The 22,506-nt window shown below is 44.5% G+C and overlaps 1 protein-coding gene across 1 annotated transcript in view; it reads left to right on the top strand.

The window, feature by feature from the left end:
* The window catches only part of LOC139389360 (WD repeat and FYVE domain containing 3), a 234,931-nt gene that overhangs the window by 72,639 nt on the left and 139,786 nt on the right, over window positions 1-22,506 (top strand). Inside the window, exons 8-15 of the mRNA XM_071136061.1 lie at window positions 998-1,164; window positions 4,511-4,686; window positions 5,129-5,280; window positions 8,938-9,095; window positions 9,733-9,834; window positions 12,238-12,431; window positions 14,721-14,992; window positions 21,318-21,512. Coding sequence (XP_070992162.1) covers window positions 998-1,164; window positions 4,511-4,686; window positions 5,129-5,280; window positions 8,938-9,095; window positions 9,733-9,834; window positions 12,238-12,431; window positions 14,721-14,992; window positions 21,318-21,512 — 1,416 coding nt within the window. The remainder of the gene's footprint in view (window positions 1-997; window positions 1,165-4,510; window positions 4,687-5,128; window positions 5,281-8,937; window positions 9,096-9,732; window positions 9,835-12,237; window positions 12,432-14,720; window positions 14,993-21,317; window positions 21,513-22,506) is intronic.

The raw sequence follows: 22,506 nt of genomic DNA, 5'->3' as shown, positions 1-22,506 counted from the left end.
ATTAACCCCTTCCTCTTCCTCTTCAACATAGTGTGTTATGGTATTAACCCCTTCCTCTTCCTCTTCCTCTACAACATAGTGTGTTATGGTATTAACCCCTTCCCCTTCCTCTTCCTCTACAACATAGTGTGTTATGGTATTAACCCCTTCCTCTTCCTCTTCAACATAGTGTGTTATGGTATTAACCCCTTCCTCTTCCTCTTCCCCTTCCTCTTCAACATAGTGTGTTATGGTATTAACCCCTTCCTCTTCCTCTTCAACATAGTGTGTTATGGTATTAACCCCTTCCTCTTCCTCTTCAACATAGTGTGTTATGGTATTAACCCCTTCCTCTTCCTCTTCCCCTTCCTCTTCAACATAGTGTGTTATGGTATTAACCCCTTCCCCTTCCTCTTCCTCTACAACATAGTGTGTTATGGTATTAACCCCTTCCTCTTCCTCTACAACATAGTGTGTTATGGTATTAACCCCTTCCTCTTCCTCTTCCCATTCCTCTTCAACATAGTGTGTTATGGTATTAACCCCTTCCCCTTCCTCTTCCTCTTCAACATAGTGTGTTATGGTATTAACCCCTTCCTCTTCCTCTTCAACATAGTGTGTTATGGTATTAACCCCTTCCTCTTCCTCTTCAACATAGTGTGTTATGGTATTAACCCCTTCCTCTTCCTCTTCAACATAGTGTGTTATGGTATTAACCCCTTCCTCTTCCTCTTCAACATAGTGTGTTATGGTATTAACCCCTTCCTCTTCCTCTTCAACATAGTGTGTTATGGTATTAACCCCTTCCTCTTCCTCTTCAACATAGTGTGTTAGGGTATTAACCCCTTCCTCTTCCTCTTCAACATAGTGTGTTATGGTATTAACCCCTTCCTCTTCCCCTTCCTCTTCCTCTTCAACATAGTGTGTTATGGTATTAACCCCTTCCTCTTCCCCTTCCTCTTCCTCTACAACATATTGTGTGTTACTTGTTTCACTATATTAAATGTACCCCCCCCAGATTGGAGCAGGCCAAAGAGGAGGACAGCAGTGATGCTCTGAAGGATCTGGTCAACCTAGTGACGCTTCTGACCACCTATGGCGTGACTGATCTCAAACCGGCCGGTCTCACCACTGGAGCCCCCTTCCTCCTGCCCGGCTTCGTACTCCCACAGCCTTCTGGGAAAGGTACAGTCAACCCAAGCGTCATCACGGCTCCATTGTTTACTCAGCCCACTGCCACACCTTTTTAGTTAACGTCTTAAGCATAGAAATAGAGTCGGTAGAACGAGTTTCTCCATTTTAGTCAACAATTCCTTAATGGCTGCAGCCAGATTGCCATGGTATGAATAACATGCCGTTCAACGAATTCTATTTTTATGAGCTTGTGTGTGTGTGTGTGTGTGTGTGTGTGTGTGTGTGTGTGTGTGTGTGTGTGTGTGTGTGAGAACCAGAACTGTCCAGAATGTGTTAGTGTCATAGGAGTGGGTGGAGCTGTGCGCCTCAACAGGGAAGTGACACATTGTGATCAACAGGGAAGTCCGGTTGTCTGGGTGAGGCACTGACCTGTCCTCTGACTCAGCCTGCAGTTTAAATGGAAATCAAATCAAACTTTATTGGTCGCGTACACAGTTTCGCAGGGTGGCAGGTAGCCTAGAGGTTAGCGGTTAGAGCGTTGGGCCAGTAACTGAAAGATCGCTGGTTTGAATATCCGAGCCGACAAGGTGAAGAATCTGCCAATGAGAAGGTCACCCATCATTTGCTCCAGGGACCTGTCATACTACTATGACTGACCCTGTAAAACAACACCTATCACACTACTATGACTGACCCTGTAAAACAACACCTATCATACTACTATGACTGACCCTGTAAAACACATATGTCAGAGTCAAGGCCCGCGGGCCACATCCGGCCCGCAAGAAGGTTTTTTACGGCCCCTGGGATGATCTTGATTTATTATTAGAACCGGCCCGCAGCAAGCCGGCAGCCCGCAGATCTTTTACACGCACCAATACTACATTTCCCACAATGCAAAGGTGACGCACCGAGCAGTAGGCTGCTTCATTTCAATATTTATTGGCACAGCAGTCGTCAGCATCACAGTAAAATTAACTTTCAGATACCCATCAAAAATGGCAAAACGGAAGGTGGATACTGAGAACCGGGGGTTTCAAACAAGGTGGGAGTCGGAGTATATGTTCACGAAGGTAGCTGGAAAACCTGTGTGTCTTCTGTGTGGAGAAAGTGTGGCGGTACTGAAAGAGTATAATCTGAGACGACATTATGAAACGAAACACGCGGACACACACGCGGACGCAACTGTCAAGGCCAGTTTTATTTTGGCAGAAGAGATCGCTAAATCAGCCCGGCCATTTACGGAGGGGGATTTCATCAAAAACTGCATGATTAAAGTTTGTGACGAAGTTTGCCCAGAAAAAAGGCAACTCTTTTTAAATGTGAGTCTGAGCAGAAACACCATTGCCGAGAGAGTAGACCAGTTGTCCATCAATCTAAAAGAGCAGCTTGTGAAAAAGGGAAAAGATTTTATTGCATATTCCTTGGCTGTGGATGAGAGCACCGACATTTCTGACATTGCCCAGTTGTCAATTTTCATCCGCGGAGTGGACTCCAACCTAAGCGTGACAGAGGAGTTTTTGGCTTTACGTCCTATGCATGGCACAACTACGGGGCATGATTTGTATGAAGAGGTGTCAAGATGTGTAAATGAGATGGAGCTGCCTTGGGAAAAACTCGTGGGTTTGACAACCGACGGAGCACCTGCGATGTGTGGACACAGGAGCGGACTGGTGGCGAAGATACGGGAAAAGATGCAAGAGGAAAACGCGACAGGTGAGCTGACAGCTTATCATTGTATCATACACCAGGAAGCGTTGTGCGGTAAAGCCTTGAAAATGGAGCATGTAATGAGCATCATCACGCGCACAGTTAACTTTATCAGAGCCAAAGGTTTGAATCACCGCCAGTTCAAGGCATTTCTGACGGAGTTAGAAACGGAGCATGGTGATTTGCCTTATCACACAGAGGTGCGATGGCTAAGCCAGGGAAAGGTGCTTCAAAGATGTTTCGAGCTTCGTGAGGAGATTTGTCTGTTCTTGGACAGCAAAGGGAAAGACACAACACAACTCCGAGACGAAATGTTTCTGTGTGAAATGGCTTTTCTGTGTGACATTACGAGTCATCTGAATGCAATAAACTTGCAGCTGCAGGGTCGGGATCGTGTCATCTCTGATATGTACAGTACAGTGAAGGCATTTAAAACCAAACTGACTCTGTGGGAGACGCAGATGCGGAAAGAAAATTTGAGCCACTTTCCCAGCTGCCAGACCATGAAAGAGAAGCTCTCTACCAGTGCGTTCCCGAGCACACAGTTGGCTGATAAAATAGGTATGCTTGCCGCTGACTTTCGACGCCGATTTGCTGACTTTGAAGCACAAAAAAGCAGGTTGGAACTGCTCGGTAACCCATTTGCTGTTGACGTGGAAAGCTCACCACCAAACCTCCAAATGGAGTTGATTGACCTCCAATGCAATGATGCACTGAGGGCAAAATATGCGGCAGTGGGTGCTGCGGAGTTCGCCCGTTTCCTCCCCGGCACAATGCCCCAGCTGCGCATCCAGGCTGCTCAAACGTTGTCTATGTTTGGCAGCACATACCTGTGTGAACAACTGTTTTCTTTGATGAACCTGAACAAAACATCACACAGAAGTCGACTTACTGCTGAACACCTCCACTCAATTCTGAGGATTTCTTCAGCTCAGAGCCTTACCCCGAACATTGATGAACTTGTGGAAAAGATGGGACACCACCAAGTATCACCCTCAACCTCAAACAAGTGAACATTACTGTGCAATCACATATTTAGAGTTTTTACTCAGTTCAAGTTTAAAAGTTAAAATTTAATATTTGTTTTCACTGCATGTTACTTCTCCTTAAACAAAGTGTTGTTTTTGATTAATAGATTTTTGCACTTTATTTTTTTGTATTTCAATCCAATTATATTTTAAAAATATTTCAGTTGAGTGGATGATAGAAAATTGCTATTATTGTTTTTTCTTTGAAGTAAATTTAGCCCACTTTTGCTAAAATAGAAAATATAGTCTACTGATGGTGCCTTGAATACCGGTTTCTTTCATTTAATGTTCATGTTATGGGGATATTTATATAAAGGAAATTTGTCTTTTGTGTCTGTTGAAAATTAAAGATTACTGACAGAGCCATAAGAAAATATTGCTTTATTTATCTGATCATATTGTAATATATTTGTTAGGTTTTCAGTAGGTTCAATTAGGTTCACTAGACTATATGCGTCATTTAAAAATTTTTCAATGAACATTCGAACAGTCCGGCCCTCGTCTTGTAGCTGATTTTTTTATTTGGCCCTCCGTCCATTTGACTTTGACACCCCTGCTGTAAAACAACGCCTATCACACTACTATGACTGACCCTGTAAAAGCACTTTGTGACTCCTGCTGAAAACATTTGATTGATTGTTGGTCTGTGTCTGGTCCAGGCCACACGGTGAGGAACCTCCAGTCGTTCTCCGTCCTGCAGAATGCCTTCCTGAGGGCTAAGACGTCCCGGCTGACCGGCACGCTGCTGGACGCCATCGGCAACATCTACGCCGCCGACCACGCCAATTACTTCATCCTGGAGGCACAACACACACTCTCACAGTTCGCTGACAAGGTGTGTGTGTCTCTGTGTGTGTGTCTCTGTGTGTGTGTCTCTGTGTGTGTGTCTCTGTGTGTGTGTCTCTGTGTGTGTGTGTGTGTGTCTCTGTGTCTCTGTGTGTGTGTGTGTCTCTGTGTGTGTGTGTGTGTGTCTCTGTGTGTGTGTCTCTGTGTGTGTGTCTCTCTGTGTGTGTGTGTGTGTGTCTCTGTGTGTGTGTGTGTGTGTGTGTGTGTGTGTGTGTCTCTGTGTGTGTGTCTCTGTGTGTGTGTGTGTGTGTCTCTGTGTCTCTGTGTGTGTGTGTGTCTCTGTGTGTGTGTGTGTGTGTCTCTGTGTGTGTGTCTCTGTGTGTGTGTCTCTCTGTGTGTGTGTGTGTGTGTCTCTGTGTGTGTGTGTGTGTGTGTGTGTTATATGTTATGCAGCTATATGTTATTCTAAATAAAACCCCATCTCTTTCCAGGTGGCCAAGCTGCCAGATGCCCAGACAAAGTACTTTGACCTGTTGGAGTTTGTAGTGTTCAGTCTGAACTATGTTCCCTGTAAGGAGCTGTTCAGTGTCAGCGTCCTGCTGAAGGGCTCTACGTCATACACCTGCAGTATCACAGCCACCAGGTAGGGAAGTGTGTGTGTGTGTGGCTGCGTCTGTGTGTTTGTGTGTGTGCGCGCGTCTGGGCATGCGTGTGTGTGGGAGCGTTCTTCACAATCAGCTTGGGCTGATTTAATTGATGTTTGCTAGGTATGATTTAATTGATGGTTGCTAGGGCCAATTTAATTGATGTTTGCTAGGTATGATTTAATTGATGGTTGCTAGGGCCGATTTAATTGTTTAATCAAAGTAATACATCTAAGAGTAGATGCCTACTTATCTGGTATCGTATCTGGTATCGTACCTGGTATCTAGTATTTGGTATCGTACCTGGTATCTAGTATCGTACCTGGTATCTGGTATCTAGTATGGTATCTGGTGTCATATCTGGTATCGTACCTGGTATCGTACCTGGTATCGTATCTGGTATCGTACCTGGTAGCTGGTATCGTATCTGGTATTGTATCTGGTGTCATATCTGGTATCTGGTATCGTACCTGGTATCTAGTCTCTGGTATCGTACCTGGTAGCTGGTATCGTATCTGGTATCGTATCTGGTATCTAGTATCGTATCTGGTATGGTATCTGGTATCTGGTGTCATATCTGGTATCGTATCTGGTATTGTATCTGGCATCTGGTATCGTATCTGGCATCATATCTGGTATCGTATCTGGTATCTGGTGTCATATCTGGTGTCGTATCTGGTGTCGTATCTGGTGTCGTATCTGGTGTCGTATCTGGTATCGTATCTAGTATCTGGTATCTGGTATCTGGTGTCGTATCTGGTGTCGTATCTAGTATCTGGTATCTAGTATCGTATCTGGTATCTGGTGTTGTATCTGGAATCGTATCTGGTGTCGTATCTGGTATTGTATCTGGCATCTGGTATCGTATCTAGTATCGTATCTGGTATCGTATCTGGTGTCGTATCTGGTATCGTTTCTGGTATCTAGTATCGTATCTGGTATCGTATCTGGGATCGTATCTGGTATCTGGTGTCGTATCTGGTGTCGTATCTGGTATCGTATCTGGTATGGTATCTGGTATATCTGGTATCGTATCTAGTGTCTGGTATCTGGTATCTGGTATCGTATCTGGTATCTAGTATCTGGTATCTAGTATCTGGTATCTAGTATCTGGTATCTAGTATCTGGTGTCATATCTGGTTTATCTGGTATCGTATCTGGTATCTGGTATCTGGTATCTAGTATCTGGTATCGTATCTGGTATCTAGTATCTAGTATCGTATCTGGTATCTAGTATCTAGTATCTAGTATCTGGTATCTAGTATCTGGTATCGTATCTGGTATCTAGTATCTGGTATCTAGTATCTGGTATTTTTTATTTCACCTTTATTTAACCAGGTAGGCTAGTTGAGAACAAGTTCTCATTTGCAACTGCGACCTGGCCAAGATAAGGCATAGCAGTGTGAACAGACAACACAGAGTTACACATGGAGTAAACAATTAATAACACAGTAGAAAAAAGGGTAGTCTATATATACATTGTGTGCAAAAGGCATGAGAAGGTAGGCGAATAATTACAATTATGCAGATTAACACTGGAGTGATAAATTATCAGATGGTTATGTACAGGTAGAGATATTGGTGTGCAAAAGAGCAGAAAAATAAATAAATAAAAACAGTATGGGGATGAGGTAGGTGAAAATGGGTGGGCTATTTACCAATAGACTATGTACAGCTGCAGCGATCGGTTAGCTGCTCAGATAGCAGATGTTTGAAGTTGGTGAGGGAGATAAAAGTCTCCAACTTCAGCGATTTTTGCAATTCGTTCCAGTCACAGGCAGCAGAGAACTGGAACGAAAGGCGGCCAAATGAGGTGTTGGCTTTAGGGATGATCAGTGAGATACACCTGCTGGAGCGCGTGCTACGGATGGGTGTTGCCATCGTAACCAGTGAACTGAGATAAGGCGGAGCTTTACCTAGCATGAACTTGTAGATGACCTGGAGCCAGTGGGTCTGGCGACGAATATGTAGCGAGGGCCAGCCGACTAGAGCATACAAGTCGCAGTGGTGGGTGGTATAAGGTGCTTTAGTGACAAAACGGATGGCACTGTGATAAACTGCATCCAGTTTGCTGAGTAGAGTGTTGGAAGCAATTTTGTAGATGACATCGCCGAAGTCGAGGATCGGTAGGATAGTCAGTTTTACTAGGGTAAGTTTGGCGGCGTGAGTGAAGGAGGCTTTGTTGCGGAATAGAAAGCCGACTCTTGATTTGATTTTCGATTGGAGATGTTTGATATGGGTCTGGAAGGAGAGTTTAGAGTCTAGCCAGACACCTAGGTACTTATAGATGTCCACATATTCAAGGTCGGAACCATCCAGGGTGGTGATGCTGGTCAGGCGTGCGGGTGCAGGCAGCGAACGGTTGAAAAGCATGCATTTGGTTTTACTAGCGTTTAAGAGCAGTTGGAGGCCACGGAAGGAGTGCTGTATGGCATTGAAGCTCGTTTGGAGGTTAGATAGCACAGTGTCCAAGGACGGGCCGGAAGTATATAGAATGGTGTCGTCTGCGTAGAGGTGGATCAGGGAATCGCCCGCAGCATGAGAAACATCATTGATATATACAGAGAAAAGAGTCGGCCCGAGAATTGAACCCTGTGGCACCCCCATAGAGACTGCCAGAGGACCGGACAGCATGCCCCCTATCTGGTATCTGGTGTCATATCTGGTATATCTGGTATCGTATCTAGTGTCTGGTATCTGGTATCTGGTATCTAGAATCTGGTATCTAGTATCTGGTATCGTATCTGGTATCTAGTATCTGGTATCGTATCTAGTATCTAGTTTCTAGTATCTGGTATCTGGTACCTGGTATCGTATCTAGTATCTGGTATCTGGTATTGTATCTGGTATCTAGTATCTGGTATTGTATCTGGTATCTAGTATCTGGTATCTGGTATCATATCTGGTATCTAGTATCTGGTATCTGGTATCATATCTGGTATCTAGTATCTGGTATCTGGTATCTAGTATTTGGTATCGTATCTGGTATTGTATCTGGTATCTAGTATCTGGTATCTAGTATCTAGTATCTGGTATCTAGTATCTGGTATCTAGTATCTGGTATCTGGTATCGTATCTAGTATCTAGTTTCTAATATCTGGTATCTGGTATCTAGTATCTGGTATCGTATCTGGTATCTAGTATCTGGTATCTAGTATCTGGTATCTGGTATCGTATCTGGTATCTAGTATCTGGTATCGTATCTGGTATCGTATCTAGTATCTGGTATCATATCTAGCATCTTATCTAGTATGTTGTATCTGGTATCATATCAAGCATCTTATCTAGTATGTTGTATCTGGTATCATATCTAGCATCTTGTCTAGTATGTTGTATCTGGTATCATATCTAGCATCTTATCTAGTATGTTGTATCTGGTATCATATCTAGCATCTTATTTAGTATGTTGTATCTGGTATCGTATCTAGCATCTTATCTGGCGTCGTTTCTGGTGTCGTTTCTGGTGTCGTATCTAGTATCTTACCTATTGGGGCTGGAAAGCCACATATATTTGGGATCAGATCTCGTATTTCTGTCCAGCAATGCAAAATATATAAAATAATATGTTTGATTTCCTTATTTTGAAATCGATATGGATGCCCTAATAAATGTAAATCGACTCTTTCAATATTCCATGAATCCAACTCCTCCCTCAGGACTCTGTTGAAGTTGAGTCGTCATGACGCGGTGTTCAGTGATGTGTTGAGAGAGGTGGGGCTGCTGGAGGTGCTGGTTAACCTCCTGCATAAATACGCTGCCCTGCTCAAAGACCCCGCAACGCAACAACAGACTCAGTCACAGAACAACGAACAAGGTGAGGAGTCTCCTAGATCAAGAGGTAATACTGGGTTGTAAAACATTTCAAAACGTCCAATCAGAAACACACATTTTCCGTTGCGCCAACAAGTCCAGATTGATTCTGTTTCCGCACGTTTCTTCCCTTTTCATGCCCAGTGAATATGACCCTCACTAACCCCGCCGTGAGAAAGCCTTGCCGACTGAAGTGAATGATTTGTGATTCGTCATCTGGTTGCTAATAGTTCCTCAAACAAGCAGTCAAATCATCCAATCCCTGATATAATACACACATGTTCATCATGTACTGGGAGATGGAACAGAGAATTCTAAATAGAATAACAATCTGCTGCTTTCTCTCTCTCTCTCTTCGTCCCTCTCTCCCTCTCTTCCTCCCTCTCTCCCTCTCTTTCCCTCTTCCTCCTTCTCTCTCTCGCTCTCTTTCTCCCTCTTTTCCTCCTCCTCTCTCTTTCCCTCTTTCTCCCTCTCTCCCTCTCTTCCTCCCTCTCTCCCTCTCTTCCTCCCTCTCTTCCTCCCTCTCTTCCTCCCTCTCTAACTCTCCATCTCTCTCTTTCTCCCTTTCTTTCTCCCTCTCTTCCTCCCTCGCTCTATCCCCCCCACCCCCTCTATTTCCATCTCTTTCTCTCTGTCTCTAGGTGACTGTAAGAACAGCAGTGTAGCGGAGGAACAGAAACAGTTAGCTTGGCTGGTCATGGAGACGCTGACTGTCCTGCTGCAAGGCTCCAACACTAACGCAGGTACACACACACCCACACGCAAAAATTATGGCTAACAAGGCCGTGAAATTACACAGAAACCTCAGTATTTCAACTCTTTTGTGTGTTCAACTCGTATGATTCCCCTTTATTAAAGCCAGGCGAATCCAGACAGAATCCTCCCAATCCCCACATCCCCTTCAGAACATAATCCCATACTAGTAGTGATGTCACACAGCCTCAACTCTGGGTTTCTCTGAGTTTAGGTAATGCACACAAATCTGTCTCTGTCTGCCTGCCTGCCCCAAACTGACACACACAAACATACATACACACGCCGGATGACAAATGACTCAAATGATTTCTATTTGAACAAGCCTTGACTCTGGGCAGAGCTCAATGGTTTCACTTCTGTCATTCACGATCATGTGACACTGGACAGGAAGATATGCACTTCCTCCTTCTATATGTTGATTGGCTGGCTGGCTGTATGGATTCCTCATCTCAGAGATCACCAACATCATCTATTTGTACTCGCTCGCTCGCTCTCTCTTCTCTTGTCTCAATCTCTCCTTCTGTCTCAATCTCTCCTTCTGTCTCAATCTCTCCTTCTGTATCTCTCTTTCTTCTCTCTCTCTCTCTCTCTCTCTTTCTTCTCTCTCTTTCTCTCTCTCTCTCTCTTTCTCTCTCTGTATCTCTGTCTCTCTCTCTCCATCTCTCTCTCCCACTATCCTGGTCTGAGTAAGGAACGGTAGTGGAGGCCAGACTAATATGATGAGTCAGTGTTCTGTAGCAGAGATGGAGACTCAGAGATGTGTATGATAAATGAGTGTGATGGGTGAATAAAGGTTATTATTAGTATCATCTCTTATTGTGTCTCTTCCAATGCCCCGCTCTCCCCTCCCTCCTTCTCTCCCCCATCCCTCTCCCCTCCCTCCTTCTCTCCCCCATCCCTCTCCTCTCCCCGCTCTCCCCTCCCTCCTCCTCTCCCCCATCCCTCTCCCCTCCCTCCTCCTCTCCCCCATCCCTCTCCCCTCCCTCCTTCTCTCCCCCATCCGTCTCCTCTCCCCCATCCCTCTCCCCTCCCTCCTTCTCTCCCCCATCCGTCTCCCCTCCCTCCTTCTCTCCCCCATCCGTCTCCCCTCCCTCCTTCTCTCCCCCATCCGTCTCCCCTCCCTCCCTTCTCTCCCCATCCCTCTCCCCTCCCTCCTTCTCTCCCCCATCCGTCTCCCCTCCCTCCTTCTCTCCCCATCCCTCTCCCCTCCCTCCTTCTCTCCCCATCCCTCTTCCATCCCTCCCTTCTCTCCCCCGTCCCTCTCCCCTCCCTCCCTTCTCTCCCCCATCCCTCTCCCCTCCCTCCTTCTCTCCCCCATCCGTCTCCCCTCCCTCCTTCTCTCTCCCATCCGTCTCCCCTCCCTCCCTTCTCTCCCCATCCCTCTCCCCTCCCTCCTTCTCTCCCCCATCCGTCTCCCCTCCCTCCTTCTCTCCCCATCCCTCTCCCCTCCCTCCTTCTCTCCCCATCCCTCTTCCATCCCTCCCTTCTCTCCCCCGTCCCTCTCCCCTCCCTCCCTTCTCTCCCCATCCCTCTCCCCTCCCTCCTTCTCTCCCCCATCCGTCTCCCCTCCCTCCTTCTCTCCCCATCCCTCTTCCATCCCTCCCTTCTCTCCCCCGTCCCTCTCCCCTCCCTCCCCATCCCTCTTCCATCCCTCCCTTCTCTTCCCCGTCCCTCTCCTCTCCTCTCCCTCCCCATCCCTCTCCCCTCCCTCCCTTCTCTCCCCCATCCCTCTCCCCTCCCTCCCTTCTCTCCCCCATCCCTCTCCCTCCCTCCCTTCTCTCCCCCATCCCTCTCCCCTCCCTCCCTTCTCTCCCCCATCCCTCTCCCCTCCCTCCCGTCTCTCCCCCATCCCTCCCCCCTCCCTCCCGTCTCTCCCCCATCCCTCCCCTTTCTCCTCTCCCCATCCCTATTCCATCCCTCCCTTCTCTCCCCATCCCTCTCCCCTCCCTCCCTTATCTCCCACATCCCTCTCCCCTCCCTCCCTTCTCTCCCACATCCCACCCCTTTCTCCTCTCCCCATCCCTATTCCATCCCTCCCTTCTCTCCCCATCACTCTCCCCTCCCTCCCTTCTCTCCCCCATCCTTCTCCCCTCCCTCCCTTCTCTCCCCCATCCCTCTCCCCTCCCTCCCTTCTCTCCCCCATCCCTCCCCTTTCTCCTCTCCCCATCCCTCTTCCATCCCTCCCTTCTCTCCCCCATCCCTCTCCCCTCCCTCCCTTTTCTCCCCCATCCCTCTCCCCTCCCTCCCTTCTCTCCTCCATCCCTCTCCCCTCCCTCATTCTCTCCCTTCTCTCCCCCATCCCTCTCCAATCCCTCCCTTCTCTCCTCCATCCTTCTCCCCTCCCTCCTTCTCTCCCCCATCCCCCCCACCCCCCCCACCCCCTCCTCCAGGTCTGTTCAGAGAGTTTGGAGGGGCGCGGTGTGTCCACAACATAGTGAAGTATGATCAGTGCAGGGAACATGCTCTGATGATCATTCAGCAGCTGGTTCTGTCCTCCAGTGGAGATGATGACATGGGAACCCTACTGGGTCTGATGCACTCTGCCTCGTCCACCGAGCTACAGCTCAAAACTGACATACTACAGGTGAGATACACACCTACACACACACCTACATCTCAACACACACCTACCTACACCTACACACCTACACTTACACCTACACACACACACACCTACACACACACCTACACCTACACACACACCTACACTCACACCTACACTTACACCTACACTTACACACCTACACCTACACACACACCTACACACACACCTACACACACACGCACACACCTACACACCTACACACACACACCTACACACACAAATACACTTACACACCTACCTACACCTACACACACACACCTACACCTACACACACACACCTACACACACCTACACACACACACCTACACACACCTACACACACACCTACACCTACACACACCTACACACACACCTACACACACCTACAGTGGGGCAAAAAAGTATTTAGTCAGCCACCAATTGTGCAAGTTCTCCCACTTAAAAAGATGAGAGACCTGTAATTTTCATCATAGGTACACTTCAACTATGACAGACAAAATCCAGAAAATCACATTGTAGGATTTTTTATGAATTTATTTGCAAATTATGGTGGAAAATAAGTATTTGGTCAATAACAAATGTTTATCTCAATACTTTGTTATATACCCTTTGTTGGCAATGACAGAGGTCAAACTTTTTCTGTAAGTCTTCACAAGGTTTTCACACACTGTTGCTGGTATTTTGGCCCATTCCTCCATGCAGATCTCCTCTAGAACATTGATGTTTTGGGGCTGTTGCTGGGCAACACGGACTTTCAATTCCCTCCAAAGATTTTCTATGGGGTTGAGATCTGGAGACTGGCTAGGCCACTCCAGGACCTTGAAATGCTTCTTACGAAGCCACTCCTTCGTTGCCCGGGCGGTGTGTTTGGGATCATTGTCATGCTGAAAGACCCAGCCACGATTCATCTTCAATGCTTTGCTGATGGAAGGAGGTTTTCACTCAAAATCTCATGATACATGGCCCCATTCATTCTTTCCTTTACACGGATCAGTCGTCCTGGTCCCTTTGCAGAAAAACAGGCCCAAAGCATGATGTTTCCACCCCCATGCTTCACAGTAGGTATGGTGTTCTTTGGATGCAACTCAGCATTCGTTGTCTTCCAAACACGACGAGTTGAGTTTTTACCAAAAAGTTATATTTTGGTTTCATCTGACCATATGACATTCTCCCAATCTTCTTCTGGATCATCCAAATGCTCTCTAGCAATCTTCAGACGGGCCTGGACATGTACTGGCTTAAGCAGGGGGACACTTCTGGCATTGCAGGATTTGAGTCCCTGGCGGCGTAGTGTGTTACTGATGGTAGGCTTTGTTACTTTGTTCCCAACTCTCTGCAGGTCATTCACTAGGTCCCCCCGTGTGGTTCTGGGATTTTCGTTCTTGTGATCATTTTGACCCCACGGGGTGAGATCTTGCGTGGAGCCCCAGATCGAGGGAGATTATCAGTGGTCTTGTATGTCTTCCATTTCCTAATAATTGCTCCCACAGTTGGTTTCTTCAAACCAAGCTGCTTACCTATTGCAGATTCAGTCTTCCCAGCCTGGTGCAGGTCTACAATTTTGTTTCTGGTGTCCTTTGACAGCTCTTTGGTCTTGGCCATAGTGGAGTTTGGAGTGTGACTGTTTGAGGTTGTGGACAGGTGTCTTTTATACTGATAACAAGTTCAAACAGGTGCCATTAATACAGGTAACGAGTGGAGGACAGAGGAGCCTCTTAAAGAAGAAGTTATAGGTCTGTGAGAGCCAGAAATCTTGCTTGTTTGTAGGTGACCAAATACTTATTTTCCACCATAATTTGCAAATAAATTCATTAAAAATCCTACAATGTGATTTTCTGGATTTTTTTCTAATTTTGTCTGTCATAGTTGAAGTGTACCTATGATGAAAATTACAGGCCTCTCTCATCTTTTTAAGTGGGTGAACCTGCACAACTGGTGGCTGACTAAATACTTTTTTGCCCCACTACACCTACACCTACACACACACACCCACACACACACCTACACACACCCACACACACACCTACACACACCCACACACACACCTACACACACCTACACCTACATACACCTACACACACACCTACACACACACACCTACACACACACACCTACACACACACACACACACACACCTACACACACACCTACACACACACACACACACACACACCTACACACACACACACACACACACCTACACACCTACACACCTACACACACACACACCTACACACCCACCCACACACCCACCCACCCAGCCCTAACCATCCTCTCCCTTTCTGCTAGACTCTCCTGGCTGTGCTGAGAGAAAGTCATCGCACACGGACAGTCTTCCGGAAGGTTGGGGGCTTTGTGTATGTGACGTCCCTACTCGTTGCCATGGAGCGCTCTCTGTGTCAGCCGCCGTGTCACGGGTGGGAACGGGCCAATCAGAACCAAGTGTTTGAGCTCCTCCACACCGTCTTCTGCACGTTGACCGCTGCCATGCGCTACGAACCCGCCAACTCACACTTCTTCAGGACGGAGATCCAGTATGAAAAACTGGCAGACGCTGTCAGGTACAGTATAGGACAGGACATGTATAGGACATGTATAGGACATTATAGGACATTATAGGACATGTATAGTATAGGACATGTATAGGACATGTATAGTATAGGACATGTATAGGACATGTATAGGACAGGACATGTATAGGACATGGACATTAAAGGACATGTATAGGACATTATAGGACATAGGACATGTACATTATAGGACATTATAGGACATGTATAGTATATTATAGGATGTCTATAGTATAGGACATGTATAGTATAGTATAGGACATGTATAGGACATGTATAGTATAGGACATGTGTAGTATAGGACATGTATAGTATAGGGCATGTATAGTATAGGACAGGACATGTATAGTATAGGGCATATATAGGACAGGGCATGTATAGGACATGTATAGTATAGGACATGTATAGTATAGTATAGGGCATGTATAGGACAGGGCATGTATAGTATAGGACATGTGTAGTATAGGACATGTATAGGACAGGACATTATAGGACATGTATAGGACATGGACATGTATAGGACATGTATAGGACATTATAGGACATAGGACATGTACATTATAGGACATTATAGGACATTATAGGACATGTATAGTATATTATAGGATGTCTATAGTATAGGACATGTATAGTATAGTATAGGACATGTATAGTATAGGGCATGTATAGTATAGGACATGTATAGTATAGGGCATGTATAGTATAGGACAGGACATGTATAGTATAGGGCATATATAGGACAGGGCATGTATAGGACATGTATAGTATAGGACATGTATAGTATAGGGCATGTATAGGACAGGGCATGTATAGTATAGGACATGTATAGTATAGGACATGTATAGTATAGGACATGTATAGGGCATGTATAGGACATGTATAGTATAGGGCATGTATAGGACCTGTATAGGGCATGTATAGTATAGGACATGTATAGTATAGGACATGTATAGTATAGGACATGTATAGTATAGGGCATGTATAGTATAGTATAGGGCATGTATAGTATAGGGCATGTATAGTATAGTATAGAACATGTATAGTATAGGACATGTATAGTATAGGACATGTATAGTATAGGACATGTATAGTATAGGGCATGTATAGTATAGTATAGGGCATGTATAGGACAGGACATGTATAGTATAGGGCATGTATAGTATAGTATAGGACATGTATAGTAAAGGGCATGTATAGTATAGTATAGTATAGGACATGTATAGTATAGGACATGTATAGTATAGGACATGTATAGTATAGGACATGTATAGTATAGTATAGGGCATGTATAGTATAGGCCATGTATAGGACAGGGCATGTATAGGACAGGGCATGTATAGTATATGACATGTATAGTATAGGACATGTATAGTATAGGACATGTATAGTATAGGACATGTATAATATAGTATAGGACATGTATAGTATAGTATAGTATTGGACATGTATAGTATTGGACATGTATAGTATTGGACATGTATAGTATAGGACATGTATAGTATTGGACATGTATAGTATTGGACATGTATAGTATAGGACATGTATAGTATAGGACATGTATAGGACATGTATAGGACATGTATAGGATAGGACATGTATAGGACATGTATAGTATAGGACATGTATAGTATAGGACATGTATAGTATAGGACATGTATAGGACATGTATAGTATAGTATAGGGCATGTATAGTATAGGACATGTATAGGACAGGGCATGTATAGTATAGGACATGAATAGTATAGGACATGTATAGTATAGTATAGTATAGGACATGTATAATATAGTATAGGACATGTATAATATAGTATAGGACATGTATAGGGCAGGGTATGTATAGTATAGGACATGTATAGTATAGGACATGTATAGTTTAGGGCATGTATATTATAGTATAGGGCATGTATAGTATAGTATAGGACATGTATAGTATAGGACATGTATAGTATAGGGCATGTATAGTATAGTATAGGACATGTATAGGACAGGACATGTATAGGACATGTATAGTATAGGACATGTATAGTATAGGACATGTATAGGACATGTATAGTATAGGACATGTATAGTATAGGACATGTATAGTATAGGACATGTATAGGGCATGTATAGTATAGGACATGTATAGTATAGGACATGTATAGTATAGGACATGTATAGGGCATGTAAAGGACATGTATAGTATAGGGCATGTATAGGACCTGTATAGGGCATGTATAGGACATGTATAGTATAGGGCATGTATAGTATAGGACATGTATAGTATAGGGCATGTATAGTATAGGATATGTATACCGTCGTGGCCAAAAGTTTTGAGAATGACACAAATATAGTATAGGACATATATAGTATAAGACATGTATAGTATAGTATAGGACATGTATAGTATAGGACATGTATAGTATAGGACATGTATAGGACATGTATAGGACATGTATAGTATAGGACATGTATAGTATAGGATATGTATACCGTCGTGGCCAAAAGTTTTGAGAATGACACAAATATAGTATAGGACATATATAGTATAAGACATGTATAGGGCATGTATAGTATAGGACATGTATAGTATAGGACATGTATAGTATAGGACATGTATAGGACATGTATAGGACATGTATAGTATAGGATATGTATAGTATAGGATATGTATAGTATAGGACATGTACAGTATAGGACATGTATAGTATAGGACATGTATAGGACATGTATAGTATAGGACATGTATAGTATAGGACATGTATAGTATAGGGCATGTATAGTATAGGACATGTATAGTATAGGACATGTATAGTATAGTATAGGACATGACATGTATAGTATAGGGCATGTATAGTATAGGGGATTGTATAGGACATGTATAGTATAGGGTATGTATAGTATAGGATATGTATACCGTCGTGGCCAAAAGTTTTGAGAATGATAGTATAGTATAGGACATATATAGTATGGTAGAGTATAGTATAGGAAATGTATAGTATAGGACATGTATAGGACATGTATAGGACAGGGCATGTATAGTATAGGACATGTATAGTATGGTAGAGTATAGTATAGGAAATGTATAGTATAGGACATGTATAGGGCATGTATAGTATAGGACATGTATAGGACATGTATAGTATAGGACATGTATAGTATAGGACATGTATAGTATAGGATATGTATAGGACATGTATAGTATAGGACATGTATAGTATAGGACATGTATAGTATAGGGCATGTATAGGACATGTATAGTAATGGGCATGTATAATATAGGACATGTATAGGACATGTATAGTATAATATAGGACATGTATAGTATAAGACATGTATAGGACATGACATGTATAGTGTAGGGCATGTATAGGGCATGTATAGTATAGTATAGGACATGTATAGGGCATGTATAGTATAGTATAGGACATGTATAGTATAGGGCATGTATATTATAGTATAGGGCATGTATAGGATAGTGTAGGACATGTATAGTATAGAGCATGTATAGGACAGGGCATGTATAGGACATGTATAGGACAGGGCATGTATAGTATAGGACATGTATAGTATAGGACATGTATAGGACAGGGCATGTAAAGCATAGGACATGTATAGGACAGGGCATGTATTGTATAGGACATGTATAGTATAGGGCATGTATAGTATAGGACATGTATAGTATAGGATATGTATACCGTCGTGGCCAAAAGTTTGGAGAATGACACAAATATTAATTTTCACAAAGTCTGCTGCCTCAGTTTGTATGATGGGAATTTGCATATTCTCCAGAATGTTATGAATAGTGATCAGATGAATTGCAATTAATTGCTAAGTCCCTCTTTGCCATGCAAATTAACTGAATCCCCCAAAAACATTTCCACTGCATTTCAGCCCTGCCACAAAAGGACCAGCTGACATCATGTCAGTGATTTTCTCGTTATTAACACAGGTGTGAGTGTTGATGAGGACAAGGCTGGAGATCACTCTGTCATGCTGATTGAGTTCGAATAACAGACTGGAAGCTTCAAAAGGAGGGTGGTGCTTGGAATCATTGTTTTTCCTCTGTCAACCATGGTTACCTGCAAGGAAACACGTGCCATCGTCATTGCTTTGCACAAAAAGGGCTTCACAGGTAAGGATATTGCTGCCAGTAACATTGCACCTAAATCAACCACTTATCGGATCATCAAGAACTTCAAGGAGAGCGGTTCAATTGTTGTGAAGAAGGCTTCAGGGCGCCCAAGAAAGTCCAGCAAGAGCCAGGACCGTCTCCTAAAGTTGATTCAGTTGCAGGATCGGGGCACCACCAGTACAGAGCTTGCTCAGGAATGGCAGCAGGCAGGTGTGAGTGCATCTGCACGCACAGTGAGGCGAAGACTGGTGTCAAGATGGGCAGCAAAGAAGCCACTTCTCTCCAGGAAAAACATCAGGGACAGACTGCTATTCTGCAAAAGGTACAGGGATTGGACTGCTGAGGACTGGGGTAAAGTCCTTTTCTCTGATGAATCCCCTTTCAGATTGTTTGGGGCATCCGGAAAAAAGCTTGTCCGGAGAAGACAAGGTGAACGCTACCATCAGTCCTGTGTCATGCCAACAGTAAAGCATCCTGAGACCATTCATGTGTGGGGTTGCTTCTCAGCCAAGGGAGTGGGCTCACTCACAATTTTGCCAAAGAACACAGCCATGAATAAAGAATGATACCAAGACATCCTCCGAGAGCAACATCTCCCAACCATCCAGGAACAGTTTGGTGACAAACAATGCCTTTTCCAGCATGATGGAGCACCTTTCCATAAGGCAAAAGAACTAAGTGGCTCTGGGAACAAAACATCGATATTTTGGGTCAATGGCTAGGAAACTCCCCAGACCTTATTCCCATTGAAAACTTGTGGTCAATTCTCAAGAGGCGGGTGGACAAACAAAACCCCACAAATTCTGACAAACTCCAAGCATTGATTATGCAAGAATTAGGTGCCATCAGTCAGGATGTGGCCCAGAAGTTAATTGACAGCATGCCAGGGCGGATTGCAGAGGTCTTGAAAAAGAAGGGTCAACACAGCAAATATTGACTCTTTGTATCAACTTCATGTAATTGTCAATAAAAGCCTTTGACACTTATGAAATGCTTGTAATTATACTTCAGTATTCCATAGTAACATCTGACAAAAATATGTAAAGACACTGAAGCAGCACACTTTGTGGAAATTAATATTTGTGTCATTCTCTAAACTTTTGGCCACGACTGTAGTATAGTATAGGACATGTATAGGACAGGACTAGTATAGTATAGGACATGTATAGGACATGTTTAGTATAGGACATGTATAGGACATGTTTAGTATAGGACATGTATAGGACATGTTTAGGACAGGACATGTATAGGTCATGTATAGGTCATGTATAGTATAGGACATGTATAGGACTGGGCATGTATAGGACATGTATAGGTCATGTATATTATAGGACATGTATAGGACAGGGCATGTATAGGACAGGACATGTTTAGGACATGTATAGGACATGGACCCAACTAATCGTTAAACAGTGATGAGTATTGAAGTGTGGTAGATCGTGAGTCTTCACATGAGACTTCTACTGATGATGATGATTAGAGGACTGTCTACACTGAACAAAAATATAAACGAAACGTGTGAGGTGTTGCTGAAATAAAAGATCCCGTCAATTTTCCATACGAACAAAAAAGCTTATTTCTCTCAAATTTTGTTGACAAATTTGTTTACATCTCTGTTAGTGAGCATTTCTCATTTGCCAAGATAATCCATCCACCTGACAGGTGTGACCTATATCATTGTGCTGGGGACAATAAAAGGCCACTCTAAAATGTATAGTTTTGTCACAAAACTCAATGCTACAGACGTCTCAAGTTTTGAGGGAGCGTACAATTGGCATGCTGACTGCAGGAATGTCCACCAGAGTTGTTGCCAGAGAATGTAATGTTGATTTCTCTACCATAAGCCGCCTCTAACAACGTTGTTTTAGAGAATTTGGCAGTACGTTCAATCGGCTTCACAACCGCAGACCACGTGTAACCACGCCAGCCCAGAACCTCCACATCCGGCTTCTTCACCTGCGGGATTGTCTGAGGGTGGTGGGCCAAACCAGGCCCACCCATGGCTGCGCCCCTGCCCAGTCATGTGAAATCCATAAATTAGAGCCTAATGAATTTATTTAAATTGACTGATTTCCTTATATGAACTGTAAACTCAGTAAAATCTTTGACATTTTTTGCAAGTTGCGCTTATATTTTTGTTCAGTATAAATAAATACGATTGATTGATTAATTATTGGCCCATGCCCCACCACCTTCATTCAGGCTGCTGGGTTGTTTCTCGGAGGCCAAGAAGGTCGGAGTCACCGGAGTGTTCCCTTCCAACGCCCAGCCCTTCCTGAGGCTCCTGGAGGACGACGGGGCAGGGGGCGGGACCGGGGACAACATCTGCCCCACCCTCAAACACTGCAGCAAGCTCTTCATCTACCTTCATAAGATGGCCACCGACTCCTTCGACAGGTACGTCAGTCATTGTTTCTCACTAAAACAGACTCTAGGCCCACTCATTTGATAGGTCAGTGATTGACTCCCTCAACGGGTCAGTGATTGACTCCCTCAATAGGTCAGTGATTGACCCCCTCAACAGGGCAGTGATTGACCCCCTCAACAGGGCAGTGATTGACCCCCTCAACAGGGCAGTGATTGACTCCCTCAACAGGTCAGTGATTGACTCCCTCAACAGGGCAGTGATTGACTCCCTCAACAGGTCAGTGATTGACTCCCACAGTGATCAGTGATTGGTTAAACAGGCCAAAAGGAGTCTAACCAATCAATGGTTGTTGAATCAATGGGCTCCCGAGTGGCGCAGCGGTCTAAGGCACAGCATCACCAGTGTAAGAGGCGTCACTACAGTCCCTGGTTCGAATCCAGGCTGTATCACATCCGGCCGTGATTTTGGAAGTTCCATAGGGCGGCGCACAATTGGCCCGGCGCCTTCCGGGTTTGGCCGGAGTAAATAAGAATTTGTTTTTAAACTGGCTTGAAAATACATCCCGTGACAATCAAAGCTCCGACGAACAAGTCACAGATTCATCGATGCAAAGCCCCCACAGATTTAGATACCGAGTTCCTCTCAGATCACGTCTGAGACTCAAAACAGTGACTTCACTTGGACTCTCACATACCTCAATGCAGTTGTGCAGTTTTGACTGGGCTGTGCTGCCTTGCGAATGAAGAGCTTACCTGCCACACTGTTGTGCAGGTCTCTCCAAACAAGGTCCTGGGTACCACAAGGGGCACACATTTTGGTATTATATTATACAGATGATTCAAATAATCAACCCCCCCAGGACCAGGATTGGGAAACATTGGTGTAGTGTAACCAAACCTTCACATGCATGTGCTGTAGCATTAGCCTCCTGGTAGTGAGCTGTAGCAATAGCCTCCTGGTAGTGAGCTGTAGCATTAGCCTCCTGGTAGTGAGCTGTAGCATTAGCCTCATGGTAGTGAGCTG

Source organism: Oncorhynchus clarkii, chromosome 30 (assembly GCF_045791955.1).
Source record: "Oncorhynchus clarkii lewisi isolate Uvic-CL-2024 chromosome 30, UVic_Ocla_1.0, whole genome shotgun sequence".
Lineage (NCBI taxonomy): Eukaryota > Metazoa > Chordata > Actinopteri > Salmoniformes > Salmonidae > Oncorhynchus > Oncorhynchus clarkii.
Note: the sequence above shows the minus strand (reverse complement) of the source record. Positions and strands in the feature narration are given on the sequence as shown.